Source organism: Rattus rattus, chromosome 7 (assembly GCF_011064425.1).
Source record: "Rattus rattus isolate New Zealand chromosome 7, Rrattus_CSIRO_v1, whole genome shotgun sequence".
Lineage (NCBI taxonomy): Eukaryota > Metazoa > Chordata > Mammalia > Rodentia > Muridae > Rattus > Rattus rattus.
In genome coordinates this window covers 45270939-45291846 of record NC_046160.1, presented here as the reverse complement: position 1 = coordinate 45291846, position 20908 = coordinate 45270939, and the positions used below count along the sequence as shown (strand labels likewise).

The 20908-nt window shown below is 41.6% G+C and overlaps 1 protein-coding gene across 1 annotated transcript in view; it reads right to left on the bottom strand.

Moving 5' to 3' along the window:
* Positions 1 to 20908, bottom strand: part of Cog5 (component of oligomeric golgi complex 5) — a 290729-nt gene that overhangs the window by 26850 nt on the left and 242971 nt on the right. The window contains exons 15-18 of the mRNA XM_032907620.1: positions 20364 to 20474; positions 19526 to 19588; positions 8128 to 8231; positions 4021 to 4258 (exon numbers count right to left, since the gene is read on the bottom strand). Coding sequence (XP_032763511.1) covers positions 4021 to 4258; positions 8128 to 8231; positions 19526 to 19588; positions 20364 to 20474 — 516 coding nt within the window. The remainder of the gene's footprint in view (positions 1 to 4020; positions 4259 to 8127; positions 8232 to 19525; positions 19589 to 20363; positions 20475 to 20908) is intronic.

Below are 20908 nucleotides of genomic sequence, written 5' to 3'. Positions count from 1 at the left end.
ATGAAACACCGCTCAACACTCCTTGCCAATGGGGACCACAGACCCTTAATCAGTCCCTCCTTTGTGAAGAAAGTTCTACTCCCTACTCACAGACAGGTACCAAATTATATGTGAGGATAAGGTAGACAATTGGAAGTAGATTGTCTTTCTTTCAAGAATTCTCATATTTGGTGAAAGAGACTTTTAAAAAATGTAACTGTTCAGTAAGATCACAAACCACGTATAAATGTGTACATGTACACACAAACATCCGTGCCCAATGGCTTTATGGTTCTGCTGAATATTAGTTGTATTGCTGAAATGAACACAATACACAGACAGATATTCACAGACTTCTTAGGCAATGGGAAACCTGCAGTGAGCAGTGCAGGGCAGCCTCCTCTCCTGGATGCTTTGGTGTTAGGTCAGTGTTGCTCTTCTGGTACAGAAGACTCAAAACAACCACCAAACACTCAGAATAAATACTCCATGTCTTCAGGGGAAAATCCTGCATGGTTAGAAAACTCTAAAATATGAAGGCTAACGAAATAAAAATTTAAAGAAGAAAAAGCCAGTATTCTTGCTGACAAGACAAGAACAGAACTGTTCTCAAACCTGGAAGTCAGGGCCAATGGGCTGTTCTTTGAGCCCTCACTAGTTTATTCTCATGCCTGGGAGTTCTGGTTTCTCCTTCAGAATGGGGCAGTTACTTTGCACTGAACACAGGTAACTATGTAACTGGCACATGCTTCTGATTTGCTATTCTATCGCACCAATAACTGCGGGATGCATATAATGGTTTCCACACACATATTTTGTGCTGTAGTTTCTATGACATATTTTGGCCATTTTTTCTTCTTCCACTTACCCTTGTGATTCACTATCTTTAAAGATCAAGCCAAACAACCTTTGACCTAGGCCTGGAGTCAGACTAAATGTTAAAACAATTAAATAGCTATGGTAAAGTTCCTGTATGAAAGATTATCACCTCAAATGATTGTGAACTCCACGATGACACAGAAAGATTTCAAAAGGCTAAATGTTTCAGATAAATTTTTAATCTAAAATAACCCCCAGGAGACTGAAGAAATCATTTCCCTTTAAACACTGAAGTCCATGCTTAAAGAGGGAGTGTTCTGCTGAGGAGTCTGCAGAGTTCCAGATGGACACTCAGTGGTAGGCACCTGGGCTGCTGCCTCGTCTGGCTGCTGTCCAGTACCCACCAGGCATTTGGTTAGCTACTGGGCCCATCTACATGTTTCTACAAGAATGCCCTGACAATGGTCAAGAGTGAAAAAGGCAAGAGGAATCAGAACCAACCTAAGAAGTTTGCTTTCTTTTCTACTTCACACTTTTGGGGCGATGTGGGAAAGATAAAAATGTATACTTAAAGGGCACCAGAAAAATGTATGAATAGAAATGCGAGGAGTACCACTGAAGAGTTTAATCCCAGCTTCAGTATCTGTCCTTTCCCTCAGAGGAAGAAGGAGAGGTGAGTGAGGTGCAGAGGCTGTGGGCATGTCTGCAGTGAGTGGGAAGCAGCAGAACCCTGTGGGCTTGGACAAGCTCAGGGCTTTGTGAACTGCTGTGTGATTAGTGTAGGCAAAGAGGCAATGTGGTCACAGCAGGAAATTAATTACCTGTAGGAAGCCACCTCATGCTCATGACCTAATTCTTAGGGGACTGAATGCTGGGCACTTCCCTCACTAAGAGCCCTGCAGATGGCAGCCTGCAACTGCCTTTTCTGTGCACAGGTGCCCCTGAGGAGGCTAGGGTTGGTGAAAGAATTCTTACAATGTTTCACTTATTCGTCTTTATGTCGAAACTTTAAGTCAAAATCTTCCCAAATTCCTTCTTTTGGTCTTTTCTTGAGCTCTGCTTTCGGCCAACCCCAGGGACTTTCATCACAAGAACCTTTCCAAAGCCACGAGAACTGTGTGCTCTGGATTCCAGTAGCCTCAGCGGCCTTGTTTAACTGTGATTACGAATGGACAGACCTTTCAGGAATGAGCCAGTTAAAAGACTCTAGTCCCCAGCTGACGCCTGTGAAGCATACACATTTCAGAGAAATGTTAAGACTTTTGACGAATCCAGACAAAACACTTCCAACCAAACAGGACTCTTGAAAGCTGAAGTTCACACATAATTACAGTTTTGATCTAGTGAAATCAAAGCCCTAGTTCAAATTTTAATTAAAAAAATGGAGTACTGATTCTGACCTAATACCTTGGCAATGTCTGCTAATACTATTGATCACAAACCCCATGCTTCAACATGCCTTTTCTGCACCCATGGCTCACAGGATCTGAGCCAGGTAGGAGGAATGATAGGATCTTGGTAAACTGGGACACACTGTGGAGCAGCAAACCAAGGGAAGGTGCAGGGACTGAACCTCTGCAACTAAGACCTACTGCATGGCTAGAAGGTCCACTCAGCACACAGAAAACACTCTCTAAACAGAAGAATCTGTCAGTCATAAATAACAGAGTTTTACTTATCCTAAGGAGGAAATGATTTCAGAAGGTAAGATGTCTTAAAAAGGGGCGGGAGGTGGGGGAGTTGGAGGGACAGACACAATTCTGAGCTCTTCAGTTTGGGGAAGGTGAGCGCTCACCCCACCTCTGGAGGTTGTGCATGGGGAGGCAGGGTTAGCTGCAGTGGAGGGCCTTAAAGGACAACACTTGCCATCTTTCAAGAGAACACATCATTAAACTAAGCAAGCCTCTCTCCTACAGCACTCATTGTGGCCATCTCCTTCCTGTTCAGCCGCCACTCTAATTGGACTTGAAGTGCTGCCTCCAGGAAAGTGACTCAGGAACCAGCTGGAGAAGAATGCAAATGAGCTGGTGGGGGAGGGAGCCCAGGAGAGGGGAGGGAGAGAAAAGACAAACAGAACTCTGGAGGAGAGGGCATCGCAGACAGGCCTATCACAGATATTTTTAAGGAGTAAGACAGGTCCTTGGACACACAGACACAACTGCTTCCATAAGTCATTACTCACAGACAGAAGGAAGGTGACAAAAATGGACAAGGTTAAGCCATTTTAATAGGAGCATTTAATTTCTTTTCTCACATTTACCTATTAAAGGCACGTTTTCCACAGGAAGGCTCATTTCCTGTGGCCTAGCAGTTTCACAGAGCTCACTGGGGGGATGAAAATAACTGCGTGGTGATCAATTATAAACAAAGGGGCTTTCGAAAGCCAGGTTTGGGTTGTACATGTACTACAGGGTAGGAGCACCTGACAGCCATCATCCTGAGCAGGACGCCAGGACATGCTCCCAGACACATGGGGACTCAGTACTGATGTTAGTAATTATCTTTCTGTCCAAGGAGGATCTGGCAGACTGCTATGAAGACTCACATGAACAACTACTTAGATTAGTAAAGCTAACAGCTTTGAGAGTTTAAGAAATGGAGTCAAAAGAGAATCATCTGCTTCTGAATATTCTAAAGAAACTGGGTGCTTAGGGCTTGTTTTCTCTGACTCTGATTACTGAAGGGGTAAAAGGGAAAAACTCAGGTAGCTTGGAGTAATTTTAAGGCTAGTCACAAGGACAAAACAGTATTGTACTTAGTGGAGAACCCAAATAATCAGGCACCCTGCCCATCTCTCACTGAACTTGAACACAGCCCTGGAATAGAGATGCTCACTATAAGCTCACTGATGGGCTAGGGTTCTTCCTCCTTTCAGGATAACATGCTGCCCCTTTCTTGCTGTTACAGTGTCATCTCACTGTACACATGGTTCTGAGCAAAGTAAACCAATTATTATTATTGGCTTTTGGAGATGAGAAAATAGAAATAATACAAGGTGTTGCTTTATTGTGACATAAGATACTTTGCCTTAATCTTGAACAATTAAATTTTGTTAAAAAGAAAAACAAAAATATTTGGTACAGTATTTTAAAACTCTTTTATGCAGTGGATTAGTTATTTTTCTGTTCTCTTTTGCTCTATGAATAGTTAAAATACTGATGTTAGGTATTCTTTACTTAATAGATAACAGTGAGGCTCCCTTGAAGCAATGAATCAATTTACCTGTGCAAAATCGGCAGCAAGTCGCAGTTTCCCACCTTCACCGAGGGGTCTTATGAGACTGGCATTGCGGATAAAAAGTTCAATGGCTCTTTGGGCAATAGCTTCAGTGTTGTCAAAAACAAAATCCAAGCATTCAAAGTGCTTGAAGTAGTCATTCATAACTCTGGCAATGAAGCCTTGTAGCTCTTTCATGTACAGGGAACAAGGAACATCCGGCTTTCCTGAGCTAGTTAAGGACCTATAAAAGGGGAAACATTTCTTAGCACCAATGCACAAAGCTACAATCTTAGACAATTTTTTTGCCCCTGGTTACTATTTCAATCCTGTGCAATATTTTTCCCTATTAGTGATATAAAAGCACCATTTTTTGTTTTGTTTTGTTAAGTGTTAACGAGAATAAAACAATGATTAAATTGTATTCTTAAATTTGCATTTAGATCCTCTGAGGATTAATTAAGAAATTTTAGCATATTTTTACTCAAAAGATTATTAAGAATAAAACACAGCTATATGTCTGAGATGAATCACACTCTGGCCTTTCAAGGTTTGACGCAGCTCCCAGCTCTCCATCCACTCCCATGTTTTGCCTGTTAAGTGAATGTGTCAATGATAGATTCTGAAATGACATTTTACACTTTGCAAGGGCAGGAAATGCTTGGCAGCAGTCTCTGCTCTTGTAGTTGATCACATCGGTCCAACAGCAGCACTGTGACAGAGGGACTGGTTGTGTAACAATATGCGGTATGCAATTTTTACCCTCCAGATGAGGCTTGGAAAGGCTTTAATTTGGAACAGTGGACGATACCAGCTGTGCTTCATGATATACTATTTATAGCTTATAAATGTTTACAACTGCCCTTTAAAGAATATATTCAAAGAATATGAAATATTTATAGGGAGGAAGAGTTATACCAAAATTAGCAATCACCTGATTCTAGCTAATAGATGAGATCATTGACTACATAATGCTCATTTTTTTCCCAAAAAGCAGGGAAACGGTTCCAAATCCCGAGAGTGACGCAGAGGAAATGGACATGGTCTAGAGAAGAGCATCAGGCAGGACTAAAATTCTCTAAGAGGGCAATGTGAACTTGATGGTCCTTAAAGCAAGGTCTTGTACTTCCTGAAGCAGACAGGACTAGGGAAAGTAGGAGTTCATTCCACTGAGAAAAGACTTTATCCCGACGTGAGAAAGGCTGTCCTGTAATAGGGAGATGCCCATTAGAGCATGGTCCAGTATGCGCAGGCGCGGTATCTTGGCAGGGTGGTGTGTACGACCTGAGCAGAGAGCCGTGGCTCCTGACGGCAAGCACAGCAGTTGGTTTGCCCTTACCAGACCCAGGTCACTACATGACCTATTTTTATTCAGGGACCAGCAGAGAGAGCTGAGTGCAAAAATAAATATTCTTATACCCATTTGTTTACTGGACAAACAGTAAACACATGATTGTGCCATACACAGTGACACTGTATACAATGTAAAGAAAGATAAAAAGTATCTAATGAATACATCCATCACGTTAAATTCATATTTATTCCTTTTATCTGTCTATAACATTATACCATTTGACCAACATCAATGCATTACCCCAAATGCCAAGCCCTAGAAATCACTGCCTGTTGTTACTGTCTTAGGTTCTGCACATAAATGAGAACATGTTTGGTCTCTGTGTCTGGCTTATTTTTTACATAGTATGTCTTCCAGGGTCATCTGTGTTGTGGCAATTAGTAGGGATTCCTTTCATTTTGTACCCACACCACACTTGGCTCACTCGCTTGCTCGCTCGCTTTGATTTATTTATTTTTACAGCTTTGGGACCAATCCCTTACCACCTGCTTTGCTTGAGCACTGTTTCTCCCCATCCACACACTATTTCCTCTCAGTGGTCTCCTCTGATGTGCAGAGGATTTTGAGTTGGGGCAATCCTATTTACCTGCTTTTCCTTTTGCTGCCTGAGCTTTTAGGATTAAAGAGGACACCTATCCAGACAAGTGTCTGGGCTTTCCTCCATGTTGCTCTCGTACTTGCATGGTTTCATACGCTGTGCAGTATTAATGCATCTGAGGAGGTGCGAGACCCTGTGTTCTCAGCACTGCACTGCGAGACAGACCTTCCCACTTTGTTCTTGGCACCTTTACTAAAAGTCATCAGCTCATTTCTGGGCTCTCTATACTATTCCACTGGACAATATTTTCTCTTCTTTTTGTAATGCCAGTAACTTACTAAGATTCACTAACTACAACTCTTAAACTATATTTACGTTCATTTTGTTTAGTCCTGTATGTATATGCATGCATGTTTGTGTGAGCACAGGTAAGTGCCAGTGTAGATGGAGATCTGGGGACACCTGTGTGTGTTGGTCCTCACCTTCCATCTATCTTTGTTTGAGACAAGATCTCTTGTGGGAGGTGAATGTCAGGCTACCTTGTTTGTGAACTTCCAGGGATTCTCCTCTCTCCACCTCCAATCCTACTGCTGGGATTACAGACATGCAGCATTCAGGCTTTCACAGGGGCTCTGGGGTTTAAGTTCACGCTTGAGCAGCAAATGCTTTACCAACTGAGCCATCTCTCTATCCCTCAATTACTTTGAAGGACAGATTTAAATCAGGAAGTGTGATGTCTTTGGCTCTTTATCCTTAGGTTGCCATAGCTACCCAGGGCTTTGAATTTTAGGATTTGTTTCTTTTTATTTCTATGAGAAAACACACTGGAGTTCTAATAGTGACTAGAATTAATCTATAGATTCTTTGGTAGCACAGACATTTTAACTATTTTAAGACTTGTTGAGGGCTGGAGAGATGGCTCAGTGGTTACAAGCATTGACTGCTCTCAGAGGTCCTGAGTTCAAATCCCAGCAACCACATGGAGGCTCACAACCATCTGTAATGGGATCTGATGCCCTCTTCTGGTGTATCTGAAGACAGCTACAGTGTATTATATATAATAAATAAATAAATCTTAAAAAAAAGACTTGTTGAATTTGATTTGTGAATTTTTTCAGTGTGTGTGTGTGTGTGTGTGTGTGTGTGTACAGGTGCACCCTCAGGTGAACATGTGTGCAGGTGCTTGTTATACAAACACAGAGGATAACCTTGGATGTCATTCTTCAGACGCCTACCATGTGTGCATGTCCCCACGGGTCTGAGTGTGTGTGCAGGTACATATTTGCATGTGTGGAGGTCAGAGGTCAACCTCAGCTGGTTTTTGAGACAGCCTCCTCATTGGCTTGGAGCTTGCCAAGTGTGGTAATTGGCTTGGCCAGTGAGCCCCAGTGATCAGCCCTTCTCTACCATCTTGTTGCTAGTATTTCAAGCACTCATCACCATAACCATTTTTTGCTTTATTCAATTTTTTTGTTGTTGTTTAAATGGAGGAGTGAGAATTGGTGCGCTTTCATGTTACCAGATTTGTATGCACCGACTTTCCCTAAAGTAGTGGATCTCAACTTCCCTAATGCTGGGACCCTTTAATACAGTTATGGTGACTTCCAAGCATAGAATCATTTTCATTGCTACTTCATAACTGTAATTTGGTGCTGTTATGAATTGTAGTGTAAATATCTGTGTTTTCCAATGGTCTCGGGTGACCCCTGTGAAAGGGCTCCCAAAGGGGTGGAAACCCACAGGGTGGGAATGGCTGCGGCTCCTGCAGAGATCCAGGGCTCTTCTCTAGCTGCCTCCTTCCCTTCCCACAACTCTCGTTAGACAGGATTCTCCTTACATTAAACATGATGAGAAACTGAGGAAGGACTGACAGAGAGCTTGCTCTCAAAGCCAGGCAGAAGTCAGAAGAATCGTCAAGAGGAATGTCATGCCTGTGCCAGGGGATCACACAGGTAAAGAAGGACATCTGTGAGGAAGAGGGAAAACAGGAAGAGGAAGATGGCACTAACCAGCCACCGTCTCAATAAGCAGAGAGGGAGAGACATGGGACCCAGAACAAAGAAAATGTGGTAATAACAATCACAGTGGAAGAGAAGGAGGCGAGGAGCCATTGCCATCACAAGAGTGAGGCCTGGCTGGCAGGGAGCTTGGAGAGTAGAAGGGGTGGGGAATGAAAATCAAGGCAGTGAGGACGAGTAACAGTTCTGAGGAAATGCTTTACCCAGAAAAATCTTCCTGATGCACGGTGATGATGATGGCCTCGATCGCATCTGCCACGGACGTCAGCAAGGGCTGGATGGCATTTCCCATAAGATCATGAATTGTCTGACAAAGAGAAAACAGAAAAGAGAAGCAAAATTAGAGAAACTGACACAAAGAAATCTGAGGAAATGAAGTGAGAAACATTTTGACTAACAGTTTTCATATTCTATCCGAGTCAGACTATACATAGTTTAACTAAGAGAAGTGTGTTTCTCACCCTAACCACAGGCAGCAAAGCTTAAAATACTAAGACTACAGCACTGAAAATTCCCAACTTCTTCAATCATCTTACTCCGTCAAAACGTGTAACGGTTAAATGAGCCTATGAGAAAGTAAGTCAGTCAGGGAGCAGACACAGGCCATTCACAAATTGAGAAAGCAAGCCGGCACTTTTTTGTTGCTGTTTCTCAAAAAAGTCAAACAATTTCTTAAAAACCGAAGCCTTATGTGATGGGCCACATGCTTGGCCCAGGGAGGGGGCACTATTAGGAGGTGTGGCCTTGTTGGAGTAGGTGTGTCACTGTGGGGGTGGGCCTTGATCCCCTTGTCCTAGCTACCTGGAAGTCAGTCTTCTGCTAGCTACCTCTGGAACAAGAGGTGGGGCTCTCAGCTCCTCCAGCCATGCTCCCACCTTGATGATAATGGACTGAACCTCTGAACCTGTAAGCCAGCCCCAAATGTCATCCTTGTAAGAGTTGCCTTGGTCATGGTTTCTGTTCACAGCAGTAAACCCCTAACTAAGACACCTTCCCATATTTTTTTTTTTTTTCACCAGAGTGAATAGAGCAAAACCACTGGTGACTCCTTCAGGGTGGAACAGTTAGGGAATTCCCAAGGTAGGTTTCTGTGGAGAACTCCACAGCAGTCATTCTCCACCAAAGGTAGCTGTGCTCCTAGGGAGTAGTTGGCAGGGTTTAAAGACTAAGAGGAAGAATGTGTCACAGCATCTAGCAGCAGATGACAATGAACCTGCGAAACACCTTACTGGTTAGACCACACACCAGAGATCTATAAGTGGAAAAATGTTCTGTAACCACTGGTTAGTCTGTGGAAGAGATTAGGCCTTAGTTAAAGGGTTTGGGTTTTGATGTGCAAATACTGACCAGAATCCTATAAACACCCCAAATCAAAACCTGGAGGTACACTACCCATGCTTTCAGTGGTGACTAAGATCACACGACAGATGGTCATGGCTCAAAATAGTTGAGGTCAATAAGAAAAGAATAAGAGGGATAGTTACATGTCATCTGTAGGCCTTCATCTGTCCAGATGTAAGTACAGTACACACACAAGTGTGTGTGACCCGGTCTGCAGGCTAGTGATGCAGATGAAACACAACAGTAAATTAAATATCCCATCTGAGTGTAGTGGGATCACACAGAGACTCCATCGCATGCTGAGAAGACATGAATAAGAGGGAAAGGTGTCTGAACTGAATCTCTGACAAGCAGGAAAGAAACAGAGAGGGATGAGACTGGGAGCACGTGTCAAAGCTACAGGAGCCTGAGAACGCTGATCTACCTGGGGAAGCACAGGCACAGAACAGAGACTGTAAGTGCCTGACTACAAGAGAGAAGCAGCTGGAGTGTGCTCTTGGAGGGTTGCTACAAGTGAGGAGTTAGGAGGAAGGGCTGGAGAGACCAGTAATAAAGTACAGTCCAGATTTCAATTTAGAAAACAATCACATTGGATAGTAGCCTAAGGGATTAGGCTAGAGAAGGAAAACAATTATGAGCCTGCAGGGGATACTGATGCCAAATGAACCAATCAGACACATCGAGGATGGAGATGGGGTCAGTAGGGTTTTGTAGTTAGATTTGCAAAGTTGAAGTGATTTAAGAGTGCATGTGCATGTTTGTTGTTTTAATATTTAGTAACACTAATGACTAAGTAGCACAAGTTGATTTGAGGATATTAAAAAAAAAGACAAATTCAGTTAGGGACAAGAATTAGAAATGCTTAATTGAAAATGTGCTGGGCTATTATGTAGGTACCGACTTCCCAAGCTGTTTGCATTAGATTTGGTAGTCACCAGCTTTTGAGACACGAGAGAAACCAAGGGTCAACTAGGGTTTACTGCACAGATTAATGTCAAATTCCACTTAAAGGATACAATAATAGGTGGCCCTGGAGGATTAGAAGACATTAATTTAGTATACTTTATACAGTAGAGAAGTTTACCTAGAAATAAGTTATTTCTCCAAGGACTTTTACTCTCTCTAATTTATGTCATTCATGAAATAATTTACACAGAGAACCTTAGGCAAGTTCAGAAGGCCGTCCAAAGTCATGGGTGACCAAGTCCAGCAGCTGAGGCTCTTTATATGCCTACCCCCAAGGCTGTCCCTCTACCTGGGAAGAGAAACTGAAAGAACCTTAGAGTGTGGGAGAAAAAAGTAAAGACTATGTCAAGAAGGCTGAGTTTTTACTTAGGATATGAAGAAGCATCTAACTAAAAACAAGAACACACACTCGAGCTTAGGAGACCCAGCTCAGACAGGTTCTCAGAGCTATAGAGCTCTAAGGTAACAATTTCTCAGAGCTATAGAGCTCTAAGGTAACAATTTCTCAGAGCTATAGAGCTCTAAGGTAACAGGCAGCAGAGCGAGTCTACCAGGTTTCATGGCCTCGCTCTTGGGGGACTACAGTAGGGACAGGACAAAAGAAAGTGATGCCCAGAAGAAAAGAAAAAACAAACCATATAATGTTCTTTTGAAACAGTTTCTGAGCCTCTATCTCCCTTTCTCATTCCTCATTCACACAGCTCCCTTTCCTGATCCCAAATGGACCTCTGTCGCAAAGCAATATTCTGAAAATCTCTCTTACATTCTAAGAGATTGACATTTTTGTTGGACCTCACACCCGGAGCTGAGGTCCTTGAATATATCTTGAAGCCACTTCAGACTTAAGACTGCTAGTCTGTTGGTACTCGGCCTGCCCTTATGAGAACAATGTGACTGCCAATCTCACTTGCCCGGGATTTCCCAGATAATCAACCTGTAGTGCCTAAGCTAATGCACAGCTGCGATCTCCTCTTCCATGCACTTTGACCCAGATAATGCGTGTGAATCATCTGCTGAAAGCAGCAAACGCAGAAATCGAAAGCCACTTCCTAAAATCTACCATAAAGTCAGAGCAACCATTTATGATTATTGGTTGATGAACAGTGATGTTTACTGCCTGAGTCAGCTGGAGCCAGGGACTTGATTTCTATGAACTACTCCCTATTCCTTCCCCATGTGGTGTTTGCTATGCTCTTCGATTAATACGGATTAAAGCTCTCTGTCACAGAGAGATACAGATGCCACTAACAGACATGGAGAAGACAAACACAGAGACAACAGCAGACAAGCACATGTAGGGTCAGACATACACAGACACAGAGACATCACACACAGGGACAGGCACACAAAATGGCAGACACAGACACAGCGACAAACAGATTCACAAGATAGCCTTCAGGCAGACATGCAGACTCATATAAAAGACAGAGAATAAAAGCCACAGGGAGCATGAAGAAGAAAAATCAAGTATGAACTCCCTCTTGGGAGAAGTGATTTGATTGCTTTCCTTACTGTAAGAAATCACTAATATGTAAAGTCTGCACAGTCTCATATGTATTTACTTATCTTTATGTATTTATATATTAAACACACACACCTAGATTTTACACATAGGAAAATGCTGAACAGTGTCTTTCTTACACTTCCATCACTTTCTCTTGCTCCTCCCCCTCACCCCTTTAGAGCCCTCACTGTATATGACCAATTCTACTTTCACAGAACATTGTATATATATTTGGCTCTAAGTCTAAATACAAGATAAAACAATGCAATGTTTGCTCAATTCTGGCTTATTTTACTCGGCCTGACGATCTCTACTTCCACCCATTTTCCTGAAAATAACAATTGTTCTTACAGCTGAATAAGGCAGCATTTTCTTTCTCTCCCTTCTACAGATGAGCATGGAGGCTGGCTCCACACCTTGGGGACAGTGAACAGTGCAGATATGGCTGTGGATGTGCATGTCCCTCTGGGGCTCCCTTAGGAACCTGCATAGCAATCTCCACAGTTTACATTCCCATCGGTAAGTGTGTGAGAGTTCCTCTTTCCCTAAGTCCTCATCAGCACTGGTGTCATTCCCTTCCTGATGACCATTTTGATTGGGATGGGATGGAATTTAATGCAGGTTAGATTTGCATTTTCCTGATGGCTAAGGATGTTGAATATTTTTCATATATTTATCAGTTATTTACAGACTTTTAATTCATTGTTAACTTCATACACATATATATTGAATTTTAGTCATTTTCACACACATCTCATTGTCTCACTCCTCACGGCGGGTAACATCTGACTACATTTAGTTCTTCTGTTGAGAGCTGTCTAATCAATTCATTTCTTCTCAGGATGAGTTTGGTAGTGTTTTCAGTTTCTATTTTATGGATGTTTGAGGGGCATCGGTGTCAGGTCTTTACAGGTTTGCTGATGCAGCTTCTATGGTGGTAGATTATTACTGCTTCCATCTTGCTGACCATTATAGATCTGTTTGTTTTCTCTTAATTTCAGTAAGTACATGCATCTACAAATGTATTAGTTTCTTCTCCGTTTTCCTTCACTGTAGAAGACACGGTTCTCTAAAGGTACACTGCACTTCAGTGGTATGCTTTACATAGTTACCTTTCGCATCTCATGCTATGCATTCTTGTCTTCTCTCAGTATAGCTAGGAATCTGTCAATGCTGTATTTAAAAAGCCACTTCTTCCTTCTACTAATTATTCCTATTGTTTACTTAGTCTCCATTTTATTAAATTCTGCTCTGTCCTGTTTCACCTACCATCTAGTGCTCTGGGGTTCACCTATTCTTGTTTTTATAAGACCTTCAGGTGCATCACTAGGTTACTTATGACTTACTAAGCTGCTTTCAATCAGCACTCACACTATAAATGCTTCTCTTAAAACTGCCTTTTCTGTATCTGAAAAGTTCTTATACCTGGCTTTCATTTTTATTTAATTTTATGAATTCTGAATTTTCCTATTGATTTTGTCAATAGCCCACTTAGTCATTCCACACAGTAGAGTCAGCTGAGAACAGTGGTTCATGCTTATAAGTCCAACAATTAGGAGTTACATTCAGGTGGATCAGGAGTTCAAAGTCATCTTACCAAGCAAGTGTGAGGTATCCCTGAGCTGTGTGAACCCTGTCAGAGAAGGAGAAAGTGACACAACTCTCCCGCTCACCTCCACACTCTTGCACAGTTTCTGTAGTGTCTTTTTATACCGATCTCCAGTTTTACTCTATTTTTATCTGATAAGATTCAAGAAACTATGTGGGTTATTTTCTATTACTTAAGGCTTGCTTGCTGTGTCCTAAGATAGAGAATGTTTTAGAGAGGTTTGCATGGGCTGCCAAGAAGAATGTGGATTCTGTAGTTGGTGGATACATATCCCACAGATTTCTGTTAAGTCCATCTGATCTTAAGTACAATTGGGTTCTAATGTTTCTCTGTTGAGTTTTTTCTTGACCTATCTACTGATGGAGGATTATTGTACATAGACCAATTTGACCTTTTATGGCCATTATTTGTGTTATGAAGCTGAAAATCCCAACCTCTGGTGCATGTGTATTTACAATTTTAGTATCTTTTCAAGGAACTGTCCTTTTATTAATATAGTATGACTTTTATCTTTTCCTACTAATTTTGACCTGAAGTCTATTATATCAGCTATTGGAGCCACTGTGCCCAGCTTGCTTTTGGCTTACTTGATAGACTGACTGCCATACCTTTATTTGTTTAGTTTGTCTGTGTCTTTTACAGGGGAGATTAGTTTTGGAAGACAAACTATAGCGATGTTACCTTGAGATAGAGACTGGCTTTGAATTCCCTATATCACTGAAAATGACCTTAGACTCCTGTCTATGTCTCCTGAGTGCTACATGTTTTCTGCAGTGATGGGGATTGAACCCTATTGCAAAGGAATCAAGTAATAAGACTTGGATAAACCACGACTTCTATGGTGTGAGAAGGGAATTATGGGAAGGTGAAGGCTGGGAGGAGGGGAATATCTAATTGTACGTTTGAATTTGGCACTAATCTCCACCTGACTCATAAGCCCCATTTATATAGAATAAACTAAATATGTCTTGTGAATACTATTTAAAGACATGAACTACTAAGTATAATCTCAGAACTTGGGAGATGACAGCAAGAGGACTAGCAGCTGCAGGCTATCTTGGATACGTAGAAAACTGAAAGCCAACCTGGGATGCATGAGACTGTGGCAAACAAGTGAGCTAAATCTGGATGGTAGTGTATAATTTATAATCTCAGACTCAGGAGGAGGAGGCCAAAGAACTGCCACAAATCTGAGGACCTTTTAGGTTACAAAGCCAGATCATGTTTCCAAAACATGATCCAAGCCAGGGAAGGAGCTCAGTGTTAAGAGGAGCATTTGAACAGCGAGTATAAGGTCACAGTCTAATGGAAGCAGGGAGAAAGGAAGGAAAGAAGGGAGGAAAGAAGGAAGGAAGGAAGGAAGGAAGGAGGGAGGGAGGGAGGAAGGAAGGAGGAAGGAGGGAGGAAGGAGGGAGGAAGGAGGGAGGGAGGGAAGGAAGGAAGGAGGAGGGTGGGAACGAAGGGAAGGGAAGAGAAAAGAAAAACAAGAACTGAGATTTGAAATCTGGTCAGCTACAAGTATGATGGTGTATACTTTGAGTGTGACCAAATTAATTTCCTATTAAAGCAAAATCATCAGTAATCCCAGAAGAAATGTTTAGAAATTATGTGTTTAAACAAACAGTAGTCATAACGTTGTGGATCAAGCCTCAAGGAGACAGAGGGCAGCCCTGAAATGACCCAGACTCCAGCATTCTGAGGGATATTCACAGTGAGATAAAGAAAAAGGAAAGAAAGGAAATAAAAAAAATTAAAAAATGGGAGTTTTCAGAGGCCAGTAAAGCTACAAAAACCAAAAGAAAATTTAAGAAACAATAACCAAAAGTACTATCTGAAGTTTAAAAGGAGTGAACGGCTTCAACAGGAAAGATGAATAAAGGAAAGCTGTGAGTCCGTGACGCATTCGATGGAGACCGTCTGGAGGAGAAAGAACACTAAACAACCAGACCCGAAGCAGGCGTGCAAGGCCTTATCGCTAACTAGAGCCCCATAAGGAAAGGAAGAGGCACAAAATCTACTTAGAGGAGAAAAGAACCCCACAGTCCCCCAAATCACAAAAAGCATAAATTTATAGGTTTGGGGAGATCAGCTGCTGAAGTGGAATAATTCTGAAGAGAAGCCTGCCTGGGTATATCAGAACCAATGGCCCAGAGGGAAGCTTGAGAGTGGTGCTGAGAAAGGAAGACAGTCACAAACTGCGAACCAACATAAAGGTGAGGACAGAAAACAATGCAACAATGTGTCTAAAGAGCTAAAAGAAAACATGTCCCTAATTTTAGTAAAAACATTCAAGACTAACTACAGTGAAAATATTTCTGGCAAAAAATATTTCCAAAACAACAAAGTTTGCTGCTATAAGATTCACCTCTGTCCTGGCAGATTTCAACTGCAGACTTCTCCAGGTGTACTTTGAGAATCTGAATCCTAAAGGTCTCCAAAGCTGTCTGCACCCTGTCGTTTAACCATCCTTCTTGCTTTCTGGCCCCAATTTCAGCAGGAAGTAACTATAGAAGAGATTATGGCTCCCTAACGAACAACAAAAAAGGCTAGAATGTAGGTTTCTAATCCAGGACAAAAGGCTGAGATGCCTATTAATAAGTCAAAGTTGATTAAGACTTCCAGGTTCTCCCAGAGTCCATCATCAGTCTCTACCTGGTAAACAATCCTCCTGGCTGCTGCTGCTGGTGGTGGTGTGTGTGTGTGTCTGGGAGGGGGCGGGGGGGAGGTGGGGGGGGGCTCTATCATCACCTTCTCCCGCCTAGGGACTGGAGTGGGCCTTCCCCTCCCCCAGCTTCTCTGATCCCTATATAACCTAGCTGAGATCTCTCAGACACAGGATCACTAACCAGGCAGCACACAGCAGCTGAGATGAGGCCCCCAACACACATACAGCAGAGGACTCCCAGGTCTGGGTTCAGTCAGAGAAGATGCACCTAATCCTCAAGAGACTGGAGGCCCCAGGGAGGTGGGATGGTGGGGATAGCCTGGAGGACGGGGCGGGGGAACGGGGTGGGGGAGAGGAGGTATGGGATGTGGAACCCTCGAGGAAGAGGGGGGGTAAGACCAGGAGGGGAATAAAATCTGGAGTGAAGAAAGAAAGAAAGAAAGAAAGAAAGAAAGAAAGAAAGAAAGAAAGAAAGAAAGAAAGAAAGAAAGAAGGAAAGAAAGAAAGAAAAAGAAAGAGGTAAAATACATATGGCAACAAAACTCTGGAGATTAAAAAAAGCTTCTAAGTAATTCATGATTGAAGGAAGAAATCACAAACTGAAATTTTGGAACACTTGAGGCAGAATAAAGATGAAAGGAGAAATGATCAAAACTGTGGTGCTTCAAAGGAAACTGTACAAGTCTAAGTGCTTATTCTGGCTGTTACAAGGAAAAAACAAAACCGGTCAAAGATTAGTGTTGAGGGCAGGGAGACACTCTGTGGTTTAAACACCTTCACACAGCACAAGGACCTGAGTGCATCTGCATTGTCCAGGGAAAGTTTGCTATGTGGTGTGGTCTCTAAGTCCATTGCTAGTTGTAGGGCTGGGGCCAGGCACGGGAGGATCTCTAGGCATCTCTGGCCAGCCAGTCTAGCTAATGGATGAGCTTTAGGTTCAGCGAGAGATTCTGTCTTTAAAAATAAGGTAGAGGGACTGGAGAGATGGCTCAATGATTAAGAACACTGGCTGCTCTTCCACAGAACCTGGGTTTGATTCCCAGTATCCACATGGCAGCGCACACAGTCTGTTACTCCAGTTCTAGGGACCTGACACTGTTCTCTGGGTTCTGTGCGCAATTTGTGGCTCGCATGCTTGCTTGCTTCCTTCCTTCCTTCCTTCCTTCCTTCTCCTTCCTTCTTCCCTTCCTTCCTTCCTTCTCTTCCTTCCTTCCTTCTTTATTTTTCTTTGGTTATTTAAAAAAATAAAAAGTTTATAGAACCCTGAATAGATAACTATTAAAAAAGAAAAGATATCAACAATATAAAATGTTGGGGCTATCACCAAGAGTCCTACAATATTAAATAACAGTTAAGTGACTCTTAGACATTATGCTGATAAACTGGATGACTTAGATGAATAGACAGATACCTGGCAAGTCACAGAATCAAAGCTCATTTCAAGGTAAATAAAGAAACCAAATGGTCATTTACATACATTAAACGGCCAAATCTGCACTCATGAACTTCCTATAAAAAAGCACAGCTCAGAGGGCTTTAGTAATGGAACTTATTGAGACCAATACTAAACTGGTAAAAGAAGAAGGTAATGGTGAAGAAAATTATATAACAATATCTTTTATGAATAGGGACATAAGCACTCTTAACAAAAATCAAGTAAACCAAACACAGGAATATATAACAAGGGTAATACATCAAGACAAGGGTTTTGCAGGAGATTTAAAGTAAATTACTGTCATGTATCTTATTAACAAAATAAAAGGGACAAAACTGTACTATGGTATCAATTGTTTAAGAAAAGAACAATACTGTTGCTAATTTAAAATTTTCAGGAAATTAGAAATAGACAATTTGTTTAATTTGGCAAAGGTCATCTATGACCTTTATAGCTGAATGAGTTTTCGATTTAGGACAGTCAGAAACACCGGGAACAGAAAGCATTTTGGGGAATGCCATCATATTAAAGATAAGCGTGAATTAATAATTACCAAAGGAAACAGAAGGAGATCATGGTACATTCCATATGCTCTTTACAGGCCGTCAAAGTCTATAATACATTTTAAAAGAACTTTCCTAAAATAGCCATGATTATAAAAATATCAGAGCCTCAACAATCTGCAATATTCCCTGAGAGAACATCAAACCCACAAAATAAAAGAGAAGTGATACCACATTCCCATATATAACTCAAGCAAGACTGTCACTATCTACAATGAGACAAACTCACCAAGATGGACCAGAATAACTGTGCCAGAGTGATCAATGCCCCGCACCCCATGGCTGTTGGAATGAAAGGGCTCTGTGCTTGTTACATGTTAGCTAGCTCTCATGAGAAGACAGGACAATGTGGGACACAGAGATGGTGACCCTCTCTTCCCTGCTGCCATCCAAGAGTTGCAGAGCCTTCAGGTTTGTCTTAGTGGTTCCATTTTATAGTATGATAATCCATGATCTGGGAAACTTGCCTAAAAACAACTATTTCACTACGGCAGCTTCCATCATGTTTAGTAATGAGAGAAGCACACGGAGAAAAGAGGACAGAGAAACGTGCAACTCCCCTCTTATCCTCAACACATCAGATCTGCACACACAAACGTGTCATCTGACCTCTGCACACACGAATACATGTCACTGCTCTACTACCTGTTTGGCACCAGCCCAGAACCTTTAGACAAAATTTGGTTTCCAAATCTCCCCCTTTTGTTTAATGTCTGTGATATACTCCCTCAACCTCCAGTCTTCCTTCAGCTCCTCCCTGGATGCATTTGTCCAGCGTTTATTTGTAGGCCTCCATGTCCCCTTCATCTTTTAAACTCTGTGTTTATGATCTAAACAGTTTATATTTGTTACCTCACAAGGGTGTACTGTAACATTTTATCAATCGGGTAATTAAGGCAAGGAGCTGAGATGCGGGCACAGGTTGCTTGGTTTCAGTGTCTCTGTTAATAGGGCATCAATTACTATTATGAGGTAATGAGTCACTGTGGCGAGAAACATATACATATGTATTTTGAAATAAGATTTCTAAACATTGGCATTTCCGACATTTGGGACTGGATCTAGGTTGTGGGGTGACTGTGCTTTATATTACAAAGTACTTAGTGAAGACCTCCATTCCCTCGATGTCTGTAGTAACTCTACCTTGAGTTAAGGGCCACCTCAAATGTCTCCAATATTGTTAAACATCACTTAGGGACAAGTCTATTGCTGAAGAACCTCTGCTTTGCGATGTTGGTAAGATCTGCTACAAGACACAGGAACAGTACAAAACCTCTCCATAATGCAACTGCTTCAAGTCAAACACTCTACAGAGAACAGCAACTGCTTACAGTCAAACACTCTACAGAGAACAACAGAGCCCATTTGTCCAGAAAATACACATTCTCTTCTCCAGAATAATTAACAATGAACAACTTTGAACATATTCTGAATTATTCTGAGAACAATTTTCTATTTAGCCAGAAAAACATTAAAACCACTTTGATACAGACATAAACCAAGCTTACATGTCCTTACCTTTAGGGCTGACATTATAGTTTGCTCAGCTGCTGCTGAGAATGAGCTCTGACTGGCAACCACCTACAACAGAGTTTCAATGTAATTACAATTTTGCTTAAGGCATTTATTGTTGTAGAGACTAATTTTGACTGTAACATTAACAAAACTTCCCAGAAAATAATTAGCATATTATCATTGCTTTATAGTAATAATATCTCATACCTGCCTTAGAACTAACTTACTGAAAACTACTTTAATATATAAAACAGGCATTTTACAGGGGAGGCATTAGGCATTCAATTTTAATGATAAGATAAAGGTCAGAAGAGCGCTATATTTCTAATTTCTTTAAAAACATTCGTTTTTATTTAGGCTGACTATTGTTTTCACAATATTTAAAACAGTAAGATCAGATGTTTCCATTTCTACAAATCAATATAAATATTAATAAAGAGTGGCCCCTGGTGCCTTGCAGAGATGACTAAAGGACATGGAATGTGCAGTCTCAGAGGTTTCTTGTCATTTTATTTCTTTGAACTTTCCTGCTAACTCTTGAGAATATCTTTCATTTAATGTATAAAATATGTATTTTAGAAGGTCAAACTGATAAAAGAATTTTTAAAAATTACCCAAAGTATAATATAGCACTTGAAAATTCATGTAAGACCACACTTTGATTTTTGTTTTTGTGGTTACTCTTTTCTCTTCTGCTTTGCTTGTTGAATGAGTCTTGCTAAGGAGCTCGGATGGCCTCCCAATGCTTCTGCCTTAGCCTCCCAGGTGCTACCATATGTGGTTAGAGGTGCAGTTTCCTTCAGGCCTTCTGAATACTTGGTAAAATAAAGAAAAAGGTCACCTTTGTTACTGACTGGTGCAGCTTAAACAGGGAGTTCACCACACCCACATTTCTCTTCTGTCCTTCAGTGAGAGGCCCAATCACCTGGCTTGCATCTCCTTGAGTAGAGAGCTGTAAGAATCCAACATACAAAGACATTAGCAAGATGACAGCTTGTGTCTTTTGTTTGTTTTTGCTTTGTTTGTCTGTTTGTTTAGCCAGGAGATAGTGCATATCTTGCTGACAAAGAGAATGTTAAACAGGAATATTCGGGTCACATTAAATATAGCTTTGGGCTTCAGGCATAAGAAATATCCATGGAGGAAACACATCAATGTATGACTCCAGTTAGTCTTCCTAAGACCGTCTGGATTAATACTTCATGGCAATGGGCCATTGAGGCATGTGTGCTCCAATGCCCCTCGTGCCCTGTCATCTGATACATCATCACAGCGACCTAAATAACACTGCAACTGTCAATAGGCTTTGCTGAATGCAAACCCTAAAATAAGTAATAACTTAAAAAGGCAAGGAAAGGAGAAAACCCTTGTGTATAGTCCACAACT